This window comes from Podarcis cretensis (assembly GCF_951804945.1).
Source record: "Podarcis cretensis genome assembly, chromosome: 10".
NCBI lineage: Eukaryota > Metazoa > Chordata > Lepidosauria > Squamata > Lacertidae > Podarcis > Podarcis cretensis.
In genome coordinates this window covers 41909264-41931182 of record NC_137179.1, presented here as the reverse complement: position 1 = coordinate 41931182, position 21919 = coordinate 41909264, and the positions used below count along the sequence as shown (strand labels likewise).

At 38.2% G+C, this 21919-nt stretch overlaps 1 protein-coding gene across 3 annotated transcripts in view; it reads left to right on the top strand.

Moving 5' to 3' along the window:
* PTPRQ (protein tyrosine phosphatase receptor type Q) overlaps positions 1–21919 on the top strand; it is a 108272-nt gene that overhangs the window by 38420 nt on the left and 47933 nt on the right. For all 3 annotated transcript variants that reach the window (XM_079991791.1, XM_079991790.1, XM_079991789.1), the window contains exons 29-43: positions 508–633; positions 728–907; positions 1681–1788; positions 2563–2844; positions 3932–4114; positions 4675–4776; positions 6457–6577; positions 9090–9250; positions 10160–10305; positions 11332–11500; positions 13101–13394; positions 14140–14415; positions 16024–16175; positions 17243–17384; positions 18721–18993. In XM_079991791.1, the coding sequence (XP_079847917.1) occupies positions 508–633; positions 728–907; positions 1681–1788; positions 2563–2844; positions 3932–4114; positions 4675–4776; positions 6457–6577; positions 9090–9250; positions 10160–10305; positions 11332–11500; positions 13101–13394; positions 14140–14415; positions 16024–16175; positions 17243–17384; positions 18721–18993 (2715 nt within the window). The remainder of the gene's footprint in view (positions 1–507; positions 634–727; positions 908–1680; positions 1789–2562; positions 2845–3931; positions 4115–4674; positions 4777–6456; positions 6578–9089; positions 9251–10159; positions 10306–11331; positions 11501–13100; positions 13395–14139; positions 14416–16023; positions 16176–17242; positions 17385–18720; positions 18994–21919) is intronic.

Here is a 21919-nt window from a genome sequence, read left to right as displayed (position 1 = left end):
CATCCCTTTGAAAGTAAAGTGTGAATGAAGCTGGGGCTGGAAAGTTCATTTTTAGAAATACGGTAGTCATTCAGTCTTTATATTATCATTACTGATTTTCACTGTTCAAAAATACATTTTCCATTTTCATTATACAGTAATAGGAATAACTAACTCTCCCTTTTTTAACCTATGTGTATACTACAAGAATGGAGACATTCCAAGGCCACAATCCTATACATATTTAACTGGAAGTAAATCTCATCGACTTCAGTAAGACTTACTTCAGAGTAAATATACATAGCATTGTCCTATGTGACTCCCATTTTTCAGTCTAGTTCAATTTAGGGTTAATTTCTAACCTCTGTCTATGACGACTGTCCTCTATTCCATCTCTATTCCAACATTGGTTTTTGCTTAATGGGGTAAATTTGCTTAATTTGTGTATAATGGTAACAATAGTTTTCTTTTCCTTCATGTATATATATAATGCACTGAAAACATTTCCTGATACCATCAACCTTTCAGCTGAGCAGCTGTCCTATCTTGTAAATGGACTCCAGCCTTTCACTAAATATGCAATTGAGGTGTCTGCTTTTACCATTATTGGAGAAGGACCACCAGCTCTTCTCATTGCTAGGACAAGTGAACAAGGTAAAATTTTATTGCTGACATAATGTCATGCTGGCAGTACTTAATTTTCTCCACACTTCTAACTCATACTAAATGGATTGTTTTTGTTTTGCAGTTCCAAGCTCAGTCGAAAATATCAATTATAAAAATATTAGTTCGTCCTCAGTTTTGCTTTATTGGGATATACCAATAAACCCCAATGGAAAGATCACACATTACACAGTTTATGCAATGGAGCTGGATACACATAGAGCTTTTCACATGACTACGTCAAATAACAGCATCTTGATTACAGGTAAGAGTAGTTTTTAAATAATTGCTGTAGTAGCTATCAAAGCTTAGTTGGAATAGAATATAGATTTAACTTTTCTATACAGTGGTACCTTGGGTTACATACGCTTCAGGTTACAGACTCCACTAACCCAGAAATAGTACCTCGGGTTAAGAACTTTGCTTCAGGATGAGAACAAAAATTGCACGGCGGTGGCGCGGCAGCAGCGGGAGGCCCCATTCGCTAAAGTGGTGCTTCAGGTTAAGAACAGTTTCAGGTTAAGAACAGACCTCCGCAACGAATTAAGTATGTAACCAGAGGTACCACTGTATTTCTGCATCTCTATGTATATTCAACAGGCCTTAATGAACCAAAATACTTGTAAAGAACTGACAATACTTGCAGCATTCTTCACCTTGGAGGAATGCTGAATAAAGGATACTTTAATCTAGCTTTAGATTCTTCTATTTTAGTGGTATTTAGTAATACAAATGGTCTTAGATTGTATTTTCATTCTCGTGGTTCCCTCCCTCCCTCCCTCTCTCTCTCTCTCTCTCTCTCTCTCGCACACACACACACACACACACACACACACACACACACAATATTAACAACAACTAGTGGAAAACAGAATTTAAAAAATAAAATCATAAAGATAATGTGGCAGAATCCAAAGCCAGAGTCCCCACCCAGATCAATAGTGAATCAGAACTGTATGAATTGGTTAATTTCAATAGTGCACATCCAATATACCAGTGTCTTGTGCTTGCAATGTTTTTTCTTCTTATTCCTTCTAGGTTTGAGAAAGTATACAAATTATAAAATGAGAGTAGCGGCTTCCACAACTATAGGGGAAAGTGCTCTGTCTGAAGACAATGATTTTTTTGTGAGAACACCCGAGGATGGTAAGCATATTGGTCATGCTAATTTTATATTTTTTTATGTCATTGCTGATTAATCCATCTTGTGCAGTCTACCTAGTGGAAGTTAATAAATCTGTGTTTCTGAGGATCCCCCTGGACTTCATTGTGTCCTTCACTAAATTCGGTTTTTTTCCTAACTAAAACAGGACAGCAGCATTTCCTGCTTTGATTTTACATGATAGAAATTTGCTTCTAAATTAGAGAAGCACCAGCTGACTAGGTTTTGTATAGAAATGTGAAGGCTCCCCCCCCCAAAAAAAAAAACTAGGAAAATTGAGGAGAGGGAAACCGCCACTTCATTTTTCTCCCCCCCCCCAGACCGTCACATCTCTAGTTCTATATTTCAGTGCCAATATGCCCAAACAGTTACATATTTAAAACATATATAGTGTTTTTATTTTGCATTAAAATTAACTGGTAATGTTGGCAGAAATTGCATAGTTCTTTGGATATTCAAAAGCTGGAAATGAGTCATTCTTTGAAAAGATTACCCTTCACTATACCTTTAAATTACATTTTGACTCATAATTCCATGATTGATGAGAAGGTGGCTAGCTATCTTACCTATAATTGATGTTACAGTGACAGCATAACTATGGGGAGAAGAAAAATGTTGCATCGATCAGTTCCTGTTCTTACTGTAACTTCTAGTTGTTCTTAAAGAAACTGAATTGATGTAGACAGATGTTTAATATGTGTGTGTGTGGAGGGGGGGACAACTCCAAGTGATTTTCTTTTATGTTTTCTAAACTAAAGAACCAGGTTCACCACCCCAACATGTCGAGATATTAGAAGTGACTGCCACAGAAATAAGTTTAAGATGGTCACCACCTGAGAAGCCTAATGGGATTATAACTCATTATGAAGTCATGTGTGATGATGCTAGTGCTTTAATTCTGAGAAACACAACAGCAACAAATCTTCTTTTAAATGGCTTGAAACCATATACTCTGTACAATATTTCTGTAAGGGCATTCACCCGCCTTGGGCATGGGAATCAGTCATCTCCCCTGTTATCTGTAAGAACGGCTGATACCGGTAAGTGCAGCATTTTGGAATACTTTTTTTATCTCTGTGGCTTCCATTTTAAGCATCATTAAACTCCAGTGGATTTTCTTGCAGATAAGCATCTTAGGGATTTCGGCATGAACCTGATATATCATGGTAGCACATGTATTCGGTTTCTCATCTGGTATATTCTAATGTAGGGGATCACACTGCTATCCGTGTGCTAAGTATCAGATGGGACAGGGGCAGGAAGTAAATATGCTTTTCTCCAACCCACCAGCCCAGAGTAACAAGCCAGATAGGTGGGCAAAAGTCATAGGAAATGACAGTTCCTTGAATCTTGACCGGAATTACGCTGCTAAGCATGTTAAAGAGTATTGATAACAGTTAAGGAGATACCAACAATTCATCATCAGCCTGCAGCCAGCAGTCTTCCCTTAAAGTTAGCCCAGGAAGATAGGAGTGCCAGTCAAAACTGGGGGCAAACTCCTTTGCTTTTATGCAGTGGGGTTTTCTAGCATCCTGCCCTCACTATATACCCTAGTTGTCTCCCAATAGCCTTTCTTGAGAGTTGGGGATACTCAAGAAAAGCTTGGCATATGCAAAGCTGGACTGCCATAGTACAAGGGAACTGGAGAAAATCAGATGGAGACAGCTTCTGCCCAGTTGAAAAGAACTAAGCAAATACATTCATCACAAGGCAAATTAGACTAACAAGGGCTGATTATTAATAAAGACCTTCACACTCCTATCTGATATAATTTGGTTTGAAATAATATACTCTGTCTGAAAAAAATCATTTCCCTACTAGTGAACTAGGAATCTAACTAGATGATAAGAGACCCCATTGCGGCGCTTTTGTACTAGATTTGAAGTTGCTAAGTCTCCTTTGTAAAATTCTCCTTGCTTTTGTTTTGTTTTGTTTAAAAACTAAACTAAACTAAATCTGTACTGATAGGTCTGCAAGGATTACCAATTGGTTGGATAAAAGAGTGATGGTGGTACTTGATGACTGGGATGGTTCACACTTGAGTTTCAGTTGTTACTTCCTCAGTCATTATACACTTAATGATTATCTGAAATTTTAATAACTTTTCTCTGAATTCTTCCTTTTCAGTTCCCGAATTCCCACCACAAAACGTAACTTATAAGAATATCTCTTCTTCAGAGATAGAGCTATCATTTCTTCCACCATCTGTCCCCAATGGGATTATAGAGACATATACCGTATATCTCAGAGAGACTGATGGAACTGATGAAAGAACCATCAACACCACACATCTATCACTAACTATTACAGGTGACTGTAATATAGCAGTTTGTGACTTTAAAATGATAGTGTCTTTGCTGGTTTATTTTGCTTAGTTCATACTGTATATATTTAATAATATTGCTTTAGAATTAGATTAACAATAAAAATGATAGATGGGGGGGGAATATTGTGTTGAAAAAAATTTATCTGTGTTTACTATTTATTTTGTTTTGCCCTGATATTAGGGTGGGATAGAATCACATAAATATAAATTTAAAATACAACAATAAAATTTGAACAGGCAAAGGCAAGTTAATTAGTAGCCTGGAAAAGGCTTGTCAAAAAACAATTCAATACTGTTTGTGTGCCACTGCAAAACATTCTTTGAATTTTGTGACTTTTATTTGTTGTAAAATAACAAAATAGAAATGGTTAAACCTTTATTTATTTAAGTTTTTTTCTGATTGCAATACTGAACTTTGAGGGACTTCGCTAAAATATGTGAAAGTAACAGAAAAAGCTACATATAACACACAAATATGTATGTATAAATGTGTATCTAAAATTTCAAACATATACATATTATTAACAATTTATTATTTATTTAGGCTTAAAAATATATACAAGATATATTGTTGAGGTCTCTTCAAGCACTGTAAAGGGTGAAGGTCCTCGCAGTGCTCCTTTGCACATGTTGACTGATGAAGATGGTAAGCTTTCTGTCATTGTCTAATTACAGTGTTTTATGCAGTTGACATCTTTAACATCAATTGGCTAAGCAGGACTGAAGGCACAGAATGTTGTACAAAAAAAATCTAATTGCTGGGGGCGGGAGGATTGTCAGAATGTTTGTAGACAAACTTCTGTGTGGGATGGAAAAACAGGCAGTTTTATGTTGGCATTTGCTAATTTCAAAAAATTCTCATATAGCCAAAATTCAGTTACATAGTAAAGAAAGCAGTACTGTATTATGACAAACAAACAAAAAATGTTTAGGGTGTTCTTTCTTGCAAGTACAGACTGTTCTGAACCTCAGACCACATGCACCACATATTTCTCATAGTTGTGATCATGTTTCCAATTTGAATGCATGATTACACTATGACCTGAAATTTTGGTACACTATGCTGTTTCATGTGAGTTAAAATAAACACAATTAAATGTTAATATTTCTGTTTCTGATGAAGTGTTCTATCATCTGTTGTTGTTGTTGCTGTTGTTGTTTCTTAACATATACTAAAACTTAAGATAGAATAGTTAAAGACCACTGGATGAGTTGAAATAGTTCAAATCGGATCGACCTTAGTTGTTGTTACTTTATACTGAATCAGACCAATGGGTCATGAACTGGCTAGGTGTTGGTCTTCTAAATCTGAGATAGAGATCTTTTCCAGTTCTACAAAACTCCTCTTTTTACAAAAAGTTTTGTTTGTAAGTTAAACACAAATAGGGCACTCATTTGTTGGAGTAGGAACAGGATCACCCTTCTGTTACCTGGGCTAACCCTGCCTGTTCTCTCAAACATCTACATGTTGAACTTGGCTATCTCTAAAGCAGGCATGGCCAAACTTGGCCCTCCATCTGTTTTGGGATTCCTATCATCCCTGACCACTGGTCCTGTTAGCTAGAGTTCCTGCTCTAAAGGAACTCTTAGGCAGATGTTGCAGCGATGCTAATGTGATGTTGAGACTGGAACCAGAAACATGTCCCCATCCATGCATAACACATGAATAGGGCTTACAAGACCAGGACTAAGTGTGTGTGTGTGTGTGTGTGTGTGTGTGTGTGTGACATGCTCTGCCACTGAGCTACACCTATTCCCCCCCCCCCCCGTTATATCGTCTTACTGTATAGTTTTACCACTGTTTTGATCAGGCTGAGTTTTAATTATCTTGAGTCTACATAACATATAAACCTTTGACTCTTTTGAAATTTAAAGGGGTTAATAAATAAACATGCTTCGTGCTGTTAGCCATCAATCAGTAAAATACTCAGCAATTTCCCCACCCTTTGGAGATAATATAATTATTTCTAGTTCAAAGGAACTATTTTACTGTAGTTTACATGCTTTCCCAGCTATAAAGTTAATATTTCTATTACAAGGAAATAATTGCAGCAATGCACTTGGAACATAGGTGAATCACAGTGACACACCCATTGCTCTGTTTTCTCATGAAATACTGTTTTCTATTGAATTGCAGAAACAGATGTCTTAACAGCACCATGCAAAATTGTCCCTTATTATCTCACTGCAAAACAAAGACAAAACACCTCAAACCAAATACCCTCCTTTAAACGCTAATTTATATGGATAAAATGCCATTTTAAGATTTTTTTATTTATTTATCGCTGAAATTGTATTTAACATGATATTGTGTCCTCTCTTTAAGCTCCTAGCTCTCCTCCGCAATTGCTCGCAGTAAAACAGTTGTCTGGTGTCATTGTGAAGTTGTCATGGCAACCACCACTGGAGCCAAATGGAATTATCCTCTATTACACAGTTTATGTCTGGTAAGATTTTTCTAGATAAATAAGAATCTGTCACCTACCAGAAATTTTAAGCTGTTTTTTTTAACTCTTTACACTTGTTGATTACATTTGTTATGCATGAGTTCTGGCTCATCACTTTAAACAACTAGACCTTTATGAATTAAAGCTGAGGTTTCTGCAGCTTTTACACATTTTGCAGGCCAGTGCTCACTAGATTCTTGAAGTAATTTTGGATGCCAGTTTTCAAAAACAAGACGTTTTTGCCATCCAAGCTGCTACACTCTGTCCAACAATAGTGCAAGTGATGGTCATACGTTGACATCAAAAGCTGCCTTACACTGAGTCAGACCAATAGTCCATATAGCCTAATAACATCTTTGTTGATTGGCAATGATGGGAAAATGGTATGTGTGTGTTGGGGAAACAAATATCTACATGCATTGCCATATAATCTCATAAATAGCCCTTGTTTGTTTGAATGTACAGTGGTACCTCTGGTTACATACTTAATTCGTTCCAGAGGTCTGTTCTTAACCTGAAACTGTTCTTAACCTGAGGTACCACTTTAGCTAATGGGGCCTCCCACTGCCGCCGCACCATTTCTGTTCTCATCCTGAAGCAAAGTTCTTAACCCGAGGTACTATTTCTAGGTTAGCGGAGTCTATAACCTGAAGCGTATGTAACCTGAAGCGTATGTAACCCAAGGTACCACTGTATTCCAGATTGGAACCATGGCATAGGGCAGGCTTCCTTAACCTCAGCCCTCCAAACGTTTTGAGACTACAATTTCCATCATCCCTGACCACTGGTCCTGCTAGCTAGGGATCATGGGAGTTGTAGGCAAAAAACATCTGGAGGGCCGAGGTTGAGAAAGCCTGGCATAGGGAGATTAAACCCTCTCCCCTCACAGTGGTCACTATTCAGACCCTTCTCTGCCCCCAAACTACACACATTTGCTGGCTGCCCTAAAAGGAGAATTGCCAGTGTCAAATAGCAGCCACAAAAGATGGATGATCCACACCATATGTGTGATCAGCAGTGGCCAGAGGGATGAGGCAGTCACCCTGCTGACCCTGCTGCTTCTGTAGTTTATCTGGATAATGATAATAATAATTTTATTATTTATACCCTGCCCATCTGGCTGGGTTGCCCCAGCCACTATGTGTGCCTTCTAACACATATCGAAACTTAATAAAACATCAAACATTAAAAACCTCCCTATGAAGGGCTGCCTTCAGATGTATAGTTATTTATCTCCTTGATATCTTATGGGAGGGCATTCCACAAGGAGCGCATGACTGCTGAGAAGGCCCTTTGCCTGGTTCCCTGTAACTTCTCTTCTTTCAGTGAGGGAACCACCAGAAGGCCCTCAGAGCTGGATCTCAGTGTCTGGGCTGAACGATGGGGTTGGAGACGCTCCTTCAGGTGTTTGGGGTGATGGCAAGGTTCGGGTTCAATGATATTGTTGCAGGAGTTTTGGATTGGCTCCACTGCTGAGCATGCCACACAATCCTGACTTCAACCTTGACCTTCCTCAGCCTTGTCCAGGAAAGCTGCAGTGATGGCACTTTTAGGATGGTCACTCAGCCCTACAACAGCTATTGACTGGTGGGGGCAAAAGGTTAAATTCCCTCTCCCTTCATGACAACGGTTCCAGTCTGGATCATCATCTGCCCTCTATCTACCAGACAAAAATCAAATGGTTAACATCATTTCCTGTTCAAACTTCAGATGTGTTTATGAACAGATAGATAATACTTTATTCGGCTATAAGCCCACAAGGTAAAACAAATCAATAAATAAAATAGCATTTTACATTTTAAAATATCAACTAAAATATTTCAACTCATAATCTCCTTCACATTACTTACAATCTCTAGATGTACCGTATTATGGCCTTGAAGATAAAGATGGTGCATAGAGTTTACTAGATTTTTAATAGTCATGCAGCATTCCATGAAGTCTTTTATATGAAAGAACTGCAAACAGGTATCTGGCAACCTGTAATGTTCTATAAGAGTCAATGTCCTGGAGTAGATAAGCTAGATGTAATTCAGGTGGCTTAGCAACAATTTCCAGAATGGTTGAACTCAGAATCCTTGATCGGGGAACAGTGTATAAAGGGCAATTAAACAAGATATGATAAAGGGAATCTATTGATTTGTTGTCACATGCGCATAAAACAGAGGTTTTACCGTTAGAAAATCTATTGCTCAGCACATTTGAGGGGAACACATTAAATCTGGCTCTAACAAATGTGAATCTATGCGACGCAACCGATAAGGTAGACAGATATCGAGGTATCTGGGACATAGGTGTAATGCCCTGATTTATCGGAGAACATGTACCTCCACCTGTAGTAAGATTTTGTTGCAAATCAACCTTCTCCAATCTTTGTTTGATGACCTTTTTAGCTGTAATTAGATCTGACTTTAGTATATCGGAAGGAGAGATTCCATAGGACTACAGTTTGGAATGGATTTGTGTTTATGGACAACATCAGTGATTTATACATTTCATTTAATGCATTTAGGAATATAATTTCAAGAAGAAGCATTAATGTAACAGAAACTTCATTAGACATCACGGATCTTGAAAATAAGATGGAATATAGTGTTTATGTAACAGCAAGTACCAGATTTGGAGACGGAAATATAAAGAGTGACATGATCAGCTTCATTACCTCTGAAGGAGGTAAGAGTACGTTGTTGCCATAATTTAATTTTGTAATCTGGTTGTTGCTGCTTTTCCTTTGACTTTTCTTGTTGATTGTTCTTAATGACTTTTTAGCTTTTATTATTGATCACCTGGAAGACATAATTCATTGTTCAGTATACAGACAATAATGTTAAAAAGTAAACATTATTGCAAGTAAACAATGAAAGAAAGAATTTGATTTACTATTGAGAATGATCCCACCAGTATGCAGTAAATAAAATCTTATCCATCCAAATCACCCAAGACAAGTAAAATAATTTGGTAATAGATGCTGTATGTAAATAAGTATCTCCTAAAAAGAACATGATTCCTTCCACTCATTCATAGCATTTCAGTTCTGTTCAAGCCAAGTGCATTCAGAAGCTGAATTCTTATTCCAATCAAATAAAGGGACATTTTCATCTTATTGTTTCTCTTCACTCTGGGGGTGATCAGTCTTGCCTCCTCTGAGATTGCTTTCCCTTCATAGACTAAAACGGGGGTGGGGGTGGGTGGGAAATACATGTTGACTAAAATGACGTGGCTAGGAAACTACAATTCATAATTTTTTAAACAATGTTTAAAAATACTTTTCCTGATGTGTTCTCTTTCAACCTAAACCTTTAATATGAACCCAATTTTTACCAAATATCTGTTGGTCTTTCAAATGTGTTTCCAGATAGCATTTGTACTGTTGGTTCTTGTCTACCACTGTTTGCCCACATTATATGCCTTATCTGGAGGATGAGACTGAATTTAAAAATTATGAATAAATTTTGCATAGTGTGAAATCTCCCCAATTTTGCAGGCCAGGAAAATCAACTGTGTTGTATTATTGATTCATTTGTGTAGCAATTACATGCCAAAATGGCTTGTGCAAAAGGTAAATGTAAACATGTTTTTCAGCTCCAAGTGACCCACCTAAAAATGTGTGGTATAAAAACCTTACCTCTTCATCAGTGCGAATCTTCTGGGATCCTCCGCAAAAACCCAATGGAGTTATACAGTTTTATTCGATTTACTACAAAAATGATTCGGACACTTACATGCAGGTAAATTTCAGTTTTTTTTTCTTTTCCCTGAATTTCCATGATAAAGATTGAATTAATTGTTTTGTAAATTTGTTCGTGACCACCATATGCATGAGGAGCAGCTTCATATTAATTTTAAACAGCTCTCAGAATGAGCCCATATCACAGCATGAAACAGAAACAGGCTTATGAATACATACATCCTTACACATCTACCTACCCACAGTTTCACTGAAAACTGCTGAAGTTTGACTCCTTCCATGCCATTACAACACTAGTTAAACTATAGAATTTAAGGTTCACTTTCACTACCGTTTTAGTATAAGCAAAGCCCCCTCTGGTGGCTGTATGAAGAACATAGCAAAAACCTAAACTTTTGTGTGCTTAGAAATAGAAATTATATCCTTAAAAGCTTTAGTGTCATTACTGCTGTAGTGCTTGATATAGTTTCATTTGCTCAATAAATATAGCCACTGGATGCATTTTGTTATCTAAAGGTTTACAAATATAGGTAATTTTACATAGTTTTAAATATCTTAGTTTCTTGCTTAGCTAAGGTACTAGTTCCTTGTTTAATATCAAATAAATAAATTTAAAATTTAAAAAATCCTTATCTTGGCCCAGTTTGCAACTAAAGCTAAATCAATACACACTAAAACTAAACCAAAACACACAATACACCAATACACATATGTGTATGTGTACTCACAATAAAAAATCATGGCTGCTATGCTGCTCCTCACATCATCCTGCTATCGTGGTACCTGAAGCTAAATTGTGGTTTTGCTTAGCATTATATCAGAACTGAGACCTGTAGTTTGTCTTATTACAGGCAAACCAGGCAGCAATTTGCTCCAAGTAGTATTGCAGAAGGACCAGGGAAAAAGCAAAACTATTGTGATTTTTACAGTGAGTTTGCACATTTACATTTAACCATGGTTTCACTTAGTGTTACATGGCAACTGGGTCACTGTTTACAGAAATGGTTACGAGTTTGGTTTTAATTGTGCTTTTTTGTGCAAATATTTTTCCCCTACCTCTGCCCAGAATTTTACCAGTTACGCTATTGACAGTGGTGTTGACAATGCAACTTTGTCTACTGTATTAAGCAACTTGGCAAAATGGAGCCACTACACACTTTGGTTAAGTGCTAGCACAGCCTTTGGAAATGGAAACCAAACCAGTGAAATCATACATTTGTACACAGATCAAGACGGTATGCATTTAAAAAAAATATTATCAAAATATATTGTAAAACTTATAGAAATTAGTCTGCTAAGGAAGGATTTGGCAGGATTGCAATATGGTAGTGATGGTACCACATTATGTGTCCCTTTTAAAGGCATCTATGGTACTCATACAGTGGTACTTTGGGATACAGGCGCTTCAGGTTACAGACTCTGCTAACCCAGAAATAGTACCTCGGGTTAAGAATTTTGCTTAAGGTTGAGAACCGAAATTGCATGGCGGCGGCATGGTGGCAGCGGGAGGCCCCATTAGCTAAAGTGGTACCTCAGGTTAAGTACAGTTTCAGGTTAAGAACGAACCTCTAGAACGAATTAAGTTCTTAACCCGAGGTACCACTGTATAGTTATTTCTCTGTCCCAGAATTTATGACATTCCTCCCACCAGAGATTCAACTAGATGTACAATAATCAGATTTAAGGTGTATCTCAATTCACTATTTTTAACAGACCACCTTGTTATCAGAGTCTCTTTGATTTGGACCTAACTACTGTATTCCACAGTGCACCTGTTTTAGCTAATACTAGTCTCTACCCATCTGCACTGCAGATTTTTCACAATTATATTTGTTTCCTTCTTGTCCTCCTCAGACATACAGTCTCTATGGCCCTGTTTAGACTTAAGGGGTTGCAAAGTTTTCTCATCATTATTGCTCCTAGGAGTGTAGCTTCGTTCCATTTTCAGTTTCTAATAAAGCAGGTGTAGGCAGATTGCTTTTATTTATTCATAATCCCATATACAGGCTTTTAACCTTTGGGATTTATCCCTGAAATTCTATTTGACATTCTAAATTATAATTATTAGTGGAATGCTAAAACTCAATTTTCAGTGTAAGGTGTGATCTCTGTCCTGGAAGCAAGTCTTACTGAAATCAGTCGACTTACTTCCATTGAAAAACGCTTAAGAATCAGAGAATATAATGGCACATGCCTCACCCACCATGGTTTTGCATTTTAATGAGATGTTTAATAAGCCTTCATTACCAAATTGATCCCCCAAGAAATCTATATCTAACCCTTGTTAGATGAGGGAATATAAAGCAAAAATAAAACCATCTGCTTAAACTCAATAAAAGTTCTGTAACATCCAGACAATATGAGTTGCATACTGTGCATTTTCCAATTTCTAGCATTTTCAATTGTGTGTGAAGGACAAAATGGTCCCTCATATACAAAGCTTCCTGACTGCTGGAAAGAGAGAAGACTAAACAAGAAACTTACTCCCAGGCATGCTGGTTTCTATACACAGGGACATGTTTTGTTTTGTTTTGAATACAAGGGAGCTTTGAATAATGTTTTCCTCTGCCTTTATCATGCTTTGGCTAAGGAATACATCCACATACACTGAATATATAGCATGTGCTTACTTTTAGTACAGAAGACTAGAGTTTTTTTATGTGTATAAAAGCAATTGTCTTTTCAAAAAATGAGTTAAGTATCATTAATCCGGAACATTTCAGGTTGAAACCAATGTGAATTACTTCCATCCCTAGTGCTTATGTATAGCCACATGTAAGTATAAGAGAAGAGAGTGCATACAGACCCTTTAACTTTTGCTTATTTGTGCTATAGTTCCAGATGGACCTGTGGAACAGCTGGCCTATCAAAACATTTCTTCCACTGCTGTAAATATAAGCTGGATGCCCCCAGCCCAACCTAATGGAATGGTCTTCTACAAGGTTTCACTGACAATGCAGGATGCTCAGACAGACCATAAGATTCTGTCACTCATTTTGAATGATACAAATGTGGTTCTTCGTAAACTAGAAAAATATACCAGTTATCTTCTAAAAATCACTCCAGCAACAGAAAATGGAGTGTCTGAAATGCACACTGCTAGTCTGCACATCCGAACTGAAGAAGATGGTATGTTCCATACTTTGTTTTGTTCTTGTTCTTAAATATTGGGTTTGTCCAGGCATGGGCAATGTGTGACTTGGAGTACTTCTGTGAGGACTATGGCCTTTCTGTACAACACAATATAAAGAAGCTTAAAATGTGATGGAAAACAATTTCTGCAGAATCAAAATCAAGGAAAGAGGTAAAAAGAGAAGCCAACTTCAAAGCTGTTGTGATGTTAAAGTCTCATAACCAGGATTTTTCAAGGCCTGGATACAATTTTGCATTTCTAAAATATCCATTCAGTGTAAGGTTATAGGAGAAACACAGCACTGCACACCTAATTTTTGTGAAACTGTGTAAATTAAGCTTGGATTTTTGTGTGGAAGTAAGTGACATGGGCTTACTTCAGAATAGATTGGTCTGTATGCTAATTTGCAAGTTAGCTTATGGATGGTGCTGTATCCTATGATGTTGCCCTGTGGTGTTTGCCAAGATGTCCAGCCTCTGTTTAGCAAAATGATAGTTTTTAAAAAAATAAATTCACTGTAATATTGTCTCATGAAATTATTTTAATCACTTTAAACTGAATTAATTATAGGTGGTTAAGAAAAGAATGGGCATGCCATTACTGTTATCTAATGTGTGCTGCAATTCTGCATTTAGATAATGAAAGAAAAAGTATATGTGTATGTGTGTAGATGCTTATTAGAGATTTCACAATAAAGTTTTTTCAGCAGTTTAATATTTTCCCCTTTATCTATTGATGCAGTTCCAGAATCTGCACCAATTATGACATCTTATAAAAACCTTTCGTCTACCTCAGTGATGTTATCCTGGGATCCTCCAGCCCGGGCAAATGGCATCATAATAAGCTATGTCTTAAAGCTGCATGGACTAGAACGAAATGATTCTTTCACTACTTCCAATAACTCAGTTGTCTTAGAAGATCTTTCACCATTTGTACTCTATAGTTTTTATGTATCTGCAAGAACTGGAAAAGGGCTCGGCCCATCCACTGTTTTGATGTTCTTCACAGATGAGTCTGGTGAGTAATAAGTTTAGGTGCCAGCAAGATCATTAGACACAAACTGAGTTGAATGTATTTTTTTTTTTTTTACTTTAGACAAGGTTTTGTTATCTTAATATTTGTTGTCCCTGCAGTGTAGAACACTTATTGAAGTAGGATCTTCTTCTGAACATACAGTGAGGGGGGAAAGTATCTGATCCCCTGTTAAATTTGCCCATTTGCCCTCTGATGAAGAAATGACCAGTCCATAATTTTAATGGTAGGTTTATTGTAGCTGTGACAGACAGAATAACAACAGGAAAACCCCCAGCTTTAAACTCTTAAGGTTTTCAATCCATGGAATCTCCAAGTAGGGATGAGGGAGACACCAGTCTGAAACCTCAGAGATCTGCTGCCAACCTGTGTAAACAATATTGAGCTAATACTTGTGCTAATACTTTGTATGAGGGGCAGCATCCTATGTTCTTATTTTTCTGTGATGGGACATATACCTGTTAGCTGAATATCAAATTAGGTGATGTGATAACAAGGAAATTAGGATTACACTGCCTCTTGAACCATTCTCTGGTGGTTTCTAAATTGACTGTTAACATTGTTTTAATCATTGTGACCTGCACCTATTAAGATTAGGTAAAGGTAAAGGGACCCCTGACCATTAGGTCCAGTCATGACCGACTCTGGGGTTGCGGCGCTCATCTCGCATTATTGGCCGAGGGAGCCAGCATACAGCTTCCAGGTCATGTGGCCAGCATGACTAGCCGCTTCTGGCAAACCAGAGCAGCGCACGGAAACGCCGTTTACCTTCCCGCCGGAGCGGTACATATTTATCTACTTGCACTTTGATGTGCTTTCGAACTGCTGGGTGGGCAGGAGCAGGGACCGCACAACAGGAGTTCGCCCCCTTCGCGGGGATTCGAACTGCCGACCTTCTGATTAGCAAGTCCTAGGCTCTGTGGTTTAACCCACAGCGCCACCCACATCCCTCCTATCCAGATTACGGTATGCTTTACTGAAAAGGAAGGTAAAATATTCTACTTGTTACACAGATTAAGAATGTAGGGAGATCTATTTTAAGGTGTTCTTTTAGCCCTTCCTCTAGATGAAAGTAAAGTACTGCAAAATCACACAATGTAACTTCTCTTTTAGACTCTTGAGTGGGTTTTTTTTTTTTTTTTAGCAAGGTGAAGCCTCTCCAATGATATATTTGCACTATAATGTGTGAGGTACCAACATAGTTGGTATTCCCCAAGCAAATCACTTGCAAGGTGGCATGGCAAGTCTTAGGAACAAGACTAGAAGTTTATTTTAATTGATTTGACTTAGCGATTCAGCTGACTAATTTTCTCTTTGCCTGAAATTTGATTGTTATTATTTGTTTAGCAGTGAAAATAAATAGATCTTCCAGTTTCTTACAATTACTCTTTACAGAAACATACATCTCTGAAAAACATATCAAACAGGTTGAAAGAACAATTATCCTAATAGAACTAATAGCATTGCTATATTGGTCTGAAAGATGTTAAATGAATGCATGTCAAATCTCTAAGAGTGAATTGCTTTTACAAAATATCTGTATGTACAAGTAGGATATACAGTGTTACAGTTAAATGATGTTTATTTTCATAGTTCCACTGGCTCCTCCCGAGAACCTGACAATTGCCAATTACACATCTAATTCTGTATGGCTGAAATGGAATCCAAGCCCTCAACCAAATGGTGTTATTCAAAGATATGTTTTTAACATTTTGGATAATTGCAGTCAAACTACATTTTATCAGGTTTGTAACCCTAATGTTATATTCACACATATAATTAATATTATTAATTAAGATATATTTTGCGGTTCAGGACTGAACTGTTACTAGGAAATAAGACCTCAAAACTACTCTGAACTATGCCCACTATAAAAAGGAGTTTGTAGATTTCATACAAGAAATTTTTGAAAGGAAAGTGCTCCCAATTTCTTGGATTTGCTTTAAATCGTTCACATGACCTTTGTGAATTTAAGGCAGTTGTACAAAGTAAATCAAAGAAGGTTATTTTTTAACCTGGACATTTCTCATTTCCATAATTCGTGCCTTTACAGACTTGCCTGTATATGTATGACCAGTGGTGAATTGGGTTAGTTTATATTTTACAATAACATTTCATCCAGCTTATTGGACAGGGAGTCGCACCTTAAGAATTTTTTTTTGGGATAGACTAAATGAATAAGCAGTGGGGAAGCTTTGGCCCATGGGACTGATTACACCCACCTGGCCTGTGAATATAGTCCACAAGGCCCTGTCCATTCCCTTGATATGAATGAACTTAGCAGTACTAGGATGATGCCAGTTATTGCTGTTGTGAATGGTCCTTAAATTGAATTGTCACGGGCTGTACTTATGGCATTTAATTGTGATTTGACCCCATTGTTTCCATTCCCCCCTACAATTCCATATATACCCAGCCAACTGAGCCAAACATGTCATTCATCTAACAAAATGGACTCTAATTCATGAAAGCTAATGCAATACAGTGCTACCTTAGGTTACATACGCTTCAGGTTAAAGACTCCGCTAACCCAGAAATAGTGCTTCAGGTTAAGAACTTTGCTTCAGGATGAGAACAGAAATCGGGCTGCGGCAGCGCGGCAGCAGCAGGAGGCCCCATTAGCTAAAGTGGTGCATCAGGTTAAGAACAGTTTCAGGTTAAGTACGGACCTCCAGAACGAATTAAGTACTTAACCTGAGGTACCACTGTATTTAATTTGTTAGTCTTTAAGGTGCAACAAGTCTCTGTTTTCAATTCTGTGGAAAATCTGGCAAAAATAGCAATTTTATAGTAATTGCTTTCTTCATCTAAGAACATTTCAGGTTCACACAATGAAGCTAATATTCTTGGACTAGAACCGTTCAACACTTACTTCATCAGTGTTTCTGCATTCACAAAAGTTGGAAACGGCAATCAATTCAGCAATCTTGTTCAGCTGACCACAATGGAATCAGGTTAGCTTGCTTGAAATGTAATACTATTTGGGGGTTTTCTCCCTGCACACTTAAGAAACCTTAAGTTATGGGGCAATCCAGGGCAAGTTCGCTTTCAGAAGTTGGTTTAGGACTTTTACCTCTCCTACCAAGTAGGTTGTGTGGCTATTCCCTCCCCCCCACAGGTGGAATAAATGAAGACAACGGACACAGAGTTTTAGGTTAATGGGCGAAAAATGGCCACAACTTTATTGATTACAGGAAAGAAGGGTATTGGCTTTAGGCATTGGCCCTAACCGACTATCCGGTCTGACCGGGAAGGGTTAAACACCAACAGGGGGAGCCACCCGAGATGCATATCCCTGGGCGCTCCCCAAGGGGTTACCGCTCGGGGGCGCGCTTTAGGCCCTAGCCTCCGTAGGTTTCGGACGAGGCGTCGCCCCTCGGAGTCCTTTAACGAACTACCCTTCAAGCATTGGGGGAGGTGATGGCGTTCCTCCCCCCCAACCTCATCTGCATGATAATACCCCGGCCAATGCCTACCGCCAAAACCGAGGGAGTTGTGACGATTTGCTACGAGGTAGGCGAAAAAACCAAGTGGCTCACAAAACCAGCCAATTAGCCAAATGGAAAAACTCCTACCAGGCCCCTTGCGGCGACCAGCCGAAGCCCATAGCAAGGTCAGTGGCAAAACCTAAAGGGCGGGTGGGTGGGAAACTGCGTCGTCTCCAGGGAAGAAAGGGGGTGAGCCAGGGGCTGCCCTGACCTTAAGTGGCCCTAGGAAGGCCCGCCCCTGCCGCCAGCCAATTGGCTGGCGCCACAGGGTATGCTAATTGGGTGAATCCCTGTCTCCTGCGAGGCTGACGCCAGCCTCGCAGAGTGTGGGCGGGGTCGTGATCCCACAACCCCCCCTCCTCCTGAAGGTCGGAAGGGGCATTGTCTGTCATAGGAGCATACTGTCTCTCAACTTGTCAACCTTGGCTTCCTTCAGTTTCCTACTTCAGATGGACTGGGAGGACTCCTCTGTAAGCAGACAGGTTATCATCTTAGTTGAGATCCTTGTCCCTTGTGCAACAAAATTCATGAAAGCTGTCATTAACCCACCTGTTGCTTGTTGAAACCCATTTGTGTAAGTCTATTGTCCCTCTTTCTCTTTGCATTGCGGCACAGTGCTAAACCAAGGCCTTCCCTCGATAGCTCTCTCGTCAAGAGCTCTAGTTATGCTGTCATCTCAAATAGCTGGAATGCTTGCCCCTTGGTTGTAACATTACCATGCTCTTACTGAAGTATACTCTAATGCAACTGCCCTTTCAGTTTTGTAGGAATGTTAACCTATGGTGCATGTTTCTCTTTGAAGCTCCAGATATTGTCCAGAATATCCAATGTACTGCAACCAGTTGGCAGTCAGTCCTAGTCCAGTGGGACCCTCCTTTGAAGGCAAATGGGATTATTACCCATTACATCATAACATTTGGAAAGAATTCAACAATCTTGTCGTCTGATAATGAAACAGTGCATACTTTCAGAGACTTGTTATCAAATACCTCTTACCAGTTTAAAATACAGGCTGTGACAGCTGCCGGGGATGGAAAAGAGCAGCTATGCAATGCCAGCACATTTCCAGAAACAGGTAACAATTCTTGTGGTTACAATTGCACTTGATGTAAATAATATTTTCCCTACTCACATTTGCTAGGCTATCCCAATCCATGAATTTGTTTCTCATATCTCAAGAGGATATTCTTACGAATTCATGGACTAAGAACTAGGATATTGTTAGAAGTGTGGTAAAAGGAGCAAAGCCACATTATGAAAATAACTTAGATTTCTGCTGTGTTAGTTATGATTTTCTATTTTAAAGAATTTACTGGAAAGTCAGTATTTTATTGAAAGCAGTGGCACTTATTTTCAAATAAGCATATTCTGGCCTAAATGCCAGGAGTAACAAGAAGAAGAAAATGGTCATTATTAGGTCAACATATTCTTAAATATATGTTTACATGAATTGTTTTCCATTGAGTTGCTACCACTTGAAACTGGAGACTTGTGATTAGGAATGGAAACAGTTTTATAGTTGTTCTCAGCTTCTTATTTATGGTGGTCTATGTTAGTCACAGACACACAGCCAACACTGAGTCACTGCCAAAGCATTTATTTTTGACACCAAGTGAAATCAAATTAGGTTCACTGCCTCATTGGAAAATCTCTGAACAGCAGCTCTGGAAGTACTGTTTGATTGTTTTAAGCAATGGGCAGAGCCCAACTGATCTCTATACTGGCATCCCCTAGTATAGCCCCTGGGTGTTGCAGAGTATGGACGTTTCTCACAAAAGGTGGAGAGTTCAACTCTTATTGGAGTGAAGTGCTTATGAGGTCAGGTGCTAAAGGCCTGGTCACAGGGGTTCAGGTGGAGTTCACAGTTTGAGACCCCATATAGCCCTTACGTAGGTTGATCACATGTCAGTAATGGCATGTAATGAGATTTAGGTGCTAGGTAAATCTCTTTTCTATTAGTCCATGCCTTTAATGATTTTGGTACTCGCATACACACACACTCCAAATTTTGTGAGGGAGGCTCTCTGGAAAAGTGTGGGAAATGGTGCAAGGGACTGCAGAGCAGTTGGGGAATTTGTGGAAATTGCTTCAACCCTTCCATGAATAGAAAGGCACCATTGGATCCAGTGCCTTACTGCTTTAATGGCAGCCTTTGCCTGCTGGGTATGTTCGTTGCATTTGCAACATTGCTGTTGTTTTCTTGCTGCAACCATTGCATTTTATTTTTTTTCACCAATTTGAAAAGGTTATATTTAAAAACATGGTCTGAATGCAGCCAACATACCCATGCCCTTTCCATTCCTTCCAGATTCCCAAGTCATGGCCTGATAAACTGTGTATATCCATTGAAGGTTGCAGTTCTATTCAGTTCTAAATAATATATATATATATATATATATATATATATATATATATATATATATATTTGCATATAGTCTTTGTACACTCCCTTTCAATAAAAGGAAGCAAATGGCCCTCATATTCATGCTTTGGTAAAGTACTTATTGCAGTTAATCTAGATACCACACCCTAATATCCTAATAAATCATTTTCTCCACAATCCATCTTAAACTGAATTAAGCTGTGATAAACCTAACAATCACAATATGTATAAAAACAGCAAACAGGCAATCATATTAAGGGCAATTGAGCAAAGAAGGATTTAAGACAAATCTTCCAATTATACAAAGTTTTCTTTCTGCTTTGAGGAGAGGCATCTTTTGAATATTATATTTAAGGAAGACTTTGGTAGGAAAAAGGAGTATTCAGCAAACTTATTTTTGTCCTGGCTATCTTTTAACTGGGGTTCTTTTGTGACTCCTTTAAACTACCATATTGATAATACAGTCTTTAAAAATGTATCTAGCCCTCCTGAGGTCTGGTTCACTATGTAAGAAATATATACAACCCAGTCTATTTCCCCCCTTTTGTTCCAGGGAAGGAAGTACATTTGTTCACATATTCCTCTGTGAATGTTGATCTGCCCTCATGTGCTAAAAGTCTTCGGGTACATCTGTACTTCCATACTGTTTTATGAATTCCCTAGATGTTTACTTAATAGGGCTTTTACAGAATAAGTATCATTGTATTCAGTGGGTCTTATTTCCTAGCACCCCTGCTGTGGGGTTCAATTTGATGGTTCCCTGGACATCTGACTCTGTAATTATGGAAGCTCTTTTTGTAGATGCCCAAAGTGTGGCAAAGTTCCTGCTATGGCTGGCCATTTGTGTTCTTTGAAGACACAGAGGTTCTGGGACTAAATTAACTTGCATGTGAATTGTATTCCAAATTTAGCTTTCCTCTATATAAATATCACATACAGATTATACAAAATGTGTCTGTAAATACTTGAGATAGATACACCAGACAACTGAAATGGCCTAATACTGACCTTCAGTGAATTTGATAAAGTGTTATATGCAACAGATTAGACAACTTCAAAACAATTATGTTCCAAGGTTACAGATACGAACAGAATTGAAATATATTTTGTTCAAGGAAGCAGATACTTGTTCTTCCACACTTATCAACCCCAAGCCAAAGAAGCAATGTTTTTTTAAACGTACAGATGTTCCTAGTTTGAATGCTTCCCAGTGTAATCCTGCAGCTTACTCAAAATTTATAAACATGACTCAGCCATCGTGATTCGGTGATGACCACTTTACTAAATATTCTTATGCCAGCAAAGTTCACATTCATGAATCATCTGGTATGGACAAACATTTTTCATCAGTCCACCTAAAGGTCCCAACATCTATTCATCAAGTATTCTTTTGTAACACAAATGTAAGTAAGACCATAAATCTCCAATGACCTCTAGAAATGTCAAGGACCCTTTAAAGAATGATGTTTTCAGAAAGATTTTAAGGGGAAATATCCCTTATGTGTGCCAATGTATATCATTCTCAAAACACACAAATCATTAACAATTTATAGAGAAAAACAATTAAACCATCTTTAACTGCAGTTGTGTTTAGCATAACCCTGTTTTCAACAATAAG